The sequence below is a fragment of the Alligator sinensis genome, unplaced genomic scaffold (genome assembly GCF_000455745.1).
Source record: "Alligator sinensis unplaced genomic scaffold, ASM45574v1 scaffold1423_1, whole genome shotgun sequence".
In the NCBI taxonomy this organism is placed as follows: domain Eukaryota; kingdom Metazoa; phylum Chordata; order Crocodylia; family Alligatoridae; genus Alligator; species Alligator sinensis.
In genome coordinates, this window is record NW_005842621.1 from 634,670 (window position 1) to 638,994 (window position 4,325).

Below are 4,325 nucleotides of genomic sequence, written 5' to 3' on the forward strand. Positions count from 1 at the left end.
ACATAGAATTTAGCATATGACCAAATCCTAGTCCTCTACAACACAGCACCTGTCAATGCAGGATGCAAAAGCAGGAAATAAGCTGTGAAAACAAAACAAAAAAACTGTGCCTTCCACTAAGGAAATGATTTCAGCCCATCTCACAAGCCTATTTGGGTTTTCCTACAATAATGATATGAAATTAGATTTTTTTTCTCATCCAGATGAGACACAAAGGGTGACATTTACATGTAGTACTCGCTTTCTTAAATCACATTGTACTGGGAGACCAACAGCCAGAGTCAGTAATGGGACCTTTCAATGCTCGTTTCACGGTGTAGTAGCAGCGGTAGGGTAGAGGGGGAAGGAGGCTAGGCAGTGGGGAAAAATGTGCGTTTCAGAGAGCAGACAGACTTTAGGAAGTCACAACAGGAGGAATGATGTGGTATGAAATGATAAATAAAAGGACAAGCACTCAGAGAATTCACCTTGAGGCAGCTTACCTATTTACAGGGGCAACCAAAAGGATACAAGAAAGAAAAAAAAAAAAAAAATGGTTGTACCACACACCTGCAAAATGGATAACACTGTGTTCTTCCTTTCTCAAAGAGCCTGAGCCCAAATGAAAGTAGCCACTCTGCCCATTTCTACCTGAAGATATGGCTGAAGGGAGACATGTTTTCCAAGGTTTCCAACTGCTAGTTTGTAAGTGAAGTTCTCTGGAGCATTTACGGCACAAACAGAGCTGGCTGTATACTTCTGCACCCTGGATGCCTCGTGGCAAAGCGTGAGTAGCAATAATAAATTAACGGATTAATATAGCCTGGTGGATCTGAGCTGTGTTACTACTATATGAAGCATCAGAGAAAACAGATACAACTCCTCTGTCAAACACTCCAGGGGAGTTCTGTTTTCCTTGAGGCCGGTGGGTAAAGGGTGCGTAATGCAGTGAGGTCCATTCAGTCATGCAGTCAGGCACATCGGACGAGTTTCAGCAATTCTAGTGTCTTTGTTTAAATCCATTCCAGACGCTTTTTGAAAGACAAGCAACAGACTTGATATGACATAGAAGACTTTTCTGGGAAGTGCACTGAGCTACCAGCAGCATCTTCCTGAATGTTAGACTGAGCCAACCTGACACAGACCAACTTCGCTTTGGCCTGAAGCAGCTATCTTACCTATGTCGGCTGGAGAAAGATCTAAATCCAACCATAGCTAGTGTAGACATGGGCACAAAGGGCATGCTGTCACTTAATGCATAGGTAATATCACTTATCTGGCCAGGGCCCCTGGAAAAGAGATAGATGGACAGCCCTGCCCATACAAGAGAAGTGTAGGGAGCTCTGGCTCTGTATCTGCTGTTAAGCAGGTACTAGGATGGTGCCAACTGGACTGAAACCTTAGACAGAAAGCTACTGGCATCAACTGCTCAAGCTCTGTAACCGTGTAAGCCAGACAAGCCTTTGTTACATACCACTCTTCATCACTACGTTAGACCACACGTTGGCGTTCAAGGCTTGTACAATTCGTTTCACTCCTGTGGACTCTGGGAAGTCATCTAGAGAGAAGGATAAAGAGCAGGTGATTCCCAATAGTTATTCTGACCTGGAATATGCCTGATGGTAAGTCATTAAACTTAGAAAGATGACGTGGTGCTGCAGTGGTAGAAATGGGAAGAGTTCAGCTCTTGATCTATTTCTAACCACTGAAAAAAACTCAGGTCCTTAACTGCTGAATGTCTGTCAAGCCTGTCTGAAAGCTTGTCCTACGTGGCTGCATATGCTGACACCGTAAGGTGATGGGAAAGCCTGCCTGTTTGCTTCATGATGGCTTACCTTTTCATAGGTTTTAACTCCTCATTTAGATTCTTTTCTCCTGGTCTCAGTACTACGGCTTGGGAGCAGTCTCTACTTCTAACTGACAGGGTAAAGATGCTGAAATCCCCTCTTGCGTTTTCCAGGAATTGGCTACAGGAGTAGTAAATCAAATCAATCAGAATGACTCAGCTTTGATGGTAGATTATCAGTCTTAAGTCTACCAGGTTTGTTTTATTTTTTACTGTAAAAACAGGTAGCCAATCCCCAAAGTCTCTTCACTCACCATAAAGGAGGCAAAAAATGCATTTTTTTGTTTCCTCTGCCTTTCAGATTTTAAGCAGCCCCCTGGACAAGGCAGGAAGACTTTGCAACGGCCACTTCCTGCTCATAAGTCTGTACTGCTATAAGCTCCAACACAAGCCCTGAAGTGTACCGACTGCTTAAATGGGACACTAACAGCATACGACTATATTTCTCTCCAAACTAACTTCAGCTGTCCCTTAAGTTATGATGGTATGAAAGATGCCAAACATCATCATTCTGATTTCAGCCTGGTCATTGTTTTGGGGGTAGTCAGTGTCCCCGTTTCCTTGGATTAGTCCGTTTCCCCTCGTTTGAGCAGGACTCTTGCAAATCAACAGCAGAGATAAAAAACATTAAGAAGGGAAAATATAATTAGTTTAAAAACAAACAAACAAAAAGTGCCTAAGCCTTCTTGGGATGACTCAGGGACAAGTGTGTGGCAATTAAAATGTCCTTTAACTCCTAAAAGCAATTAAAGTGGACTCTCAGCCTTTTGGGTACAGGCAAACAAAACCAAAGAGCAGTTGTCCTAAGGGTGAATTAAAAATTAGTTCGTAATCTTATTGCACAAAAGAGCTGCCTGATTTTGTAGTCATAATGAGCATTCCGACTCAGCACCAACTACCCCCTGCAAATCTGATAATTTTTCGAGAGGTCTTGGCATGGTATTTCTGTTGCATCCGCTCTATCATCTTTTGTAAGCAATTCATACAGCACGGTTACTGAGTAAATAAGTTACTCACTGAAATGCATGTCCTCCATTGCATGAGTCACAGTGACTCAACCTGATGATAAAGGTGGAGGAGACGGTGTTCAGACATCACCACTTCAAAAACTAACTTTCTGACTAATTATAAATATTCCCGCTGCTTATCTTGTCTCTTAACAAACGACTTGCACTTACCAACTCTTTTCAGCAGACATCTCTTGAGAATTTATTTTAAAAGGAAAAAGCAGTAACTTGAAAGAGCTTCAAAATACAACTCTGCTCTAAAATGGCATTGCAGACTTTCATGTTCACCCCCGAGTCGTATTCGATACCTGTTGTGTTGAGTTCGCAAGTGAAAAGGTGCCTCCCTTTCTTTTTTTCTTTTCCTTAAACTGAGCTGCCAGAAAGATCAGCAAATTCAAACTGATCTAAAAGACTGATCTTTCCTTCTTCTGAGGAAAGGAGCCTCAGCTTTCTGGCTGCAGACCAAACTCTCCTCAGCAACCGCTGTGTGCACCATCTATTGTGTTCAAGGGATCTGGACTGCGATAAGTGTTAGCGAACCAAATCTAGCAGATGCAGCTGATTCTCTAACTGGTTGGTTCTGGAGGGGTAACCGCAGCAGCAAACACTTGCATTTTATCACTAAAGTGAGGTAAGAATGAAGCCCATGTTTCTCAACCAAGATGCTGCAGCACCCTGGGGTGCCTTGAGATCCTTTAAAGGTGCTGTGGTGTTCCACACAATGTTAGCACTGCAAGGGTGAAAACACAGTTCATAAGATAAATCCAGAAATCCAAATAGGAATCCATAGCTATAGGCCAGTCAGTCTCACCTCCATCCTCGGCAAAATCTTTGAAAAAATTATCAAGGCTCACATTTGCGAGAGCCCGGCAGGACAAATGATGCTGAGGGGAAACCAGCACGGGTTCGTGGCAGGCAGATCGTGCCTGACCAATCTAGTCTCTTTTTATGACCAGGTTACGAAACGCCTGGACACAGGAGGGGTGGATGTCATATACTTGGACTTCAGGAAGGCCTTCGATACGGTATCCCACCCCATACTGGTGAACAAGTTAAGAGGCTGTGACTTGGATGACTACACAGTCCGGTGGGTGGCGAATTGGCTGGAGGGTCGCACCCAGAGAGTCGTGGTGGATGGGTCGGCTTCGACCTGGAAGGGTGTGGGCAGTGGGGTCCCGCAGGGCTCGGTCCTTGGACCGATACTCTTTAATGTCTTCATCAGTGACTTGGACGAGGGAGTGAAATGTACTCTGTCCAAGTCTGCAGATGACACAAAGCTATGGGGGAGAAGTGGACACGCCGGAGGGCAGGGAACAGCTGCAAGCAGACCTGGACAGGTTGGACATATGGGCAGAAAACAACAGAATGCAATTCAACAAGGAGAAATGCAAAGTGCTGCACCTCGGGAGGAAAAATGTCCAGCACACCTACTGCCTAGGAAATGACCTGCTTGGAGGCATGGAAGCAGAAAGGGATCTTGGAGTCCTAGTGGA

At 44.4% G+C, this 4,325-nt stretch overlaps 1 protein-coding gene across 1 annotated transcript in view; it reads right to left on the reverse strand.

The window, feature by feature from the left end:
* The window catches only part of AAGAB (alpha and gamma adaptin binding protein), a 27,419-nt gene that overhangs the window by 9,641 nt on the left and 13,453 nt on the right, over positions 1 to 4,325 (reverse strand). Inside the window, exon 5 of the mRNA XM_025215091.1 lies at positions 1,454 to 1,537. Within this exon, the coding sequence (XP_025070876.1) occupies positions 1,454 to 1,537 (84 nt within the window). The remainder of the gene's footprint in view (positions 1 to 1,453; positions 1,538 to 4,325) is intronic.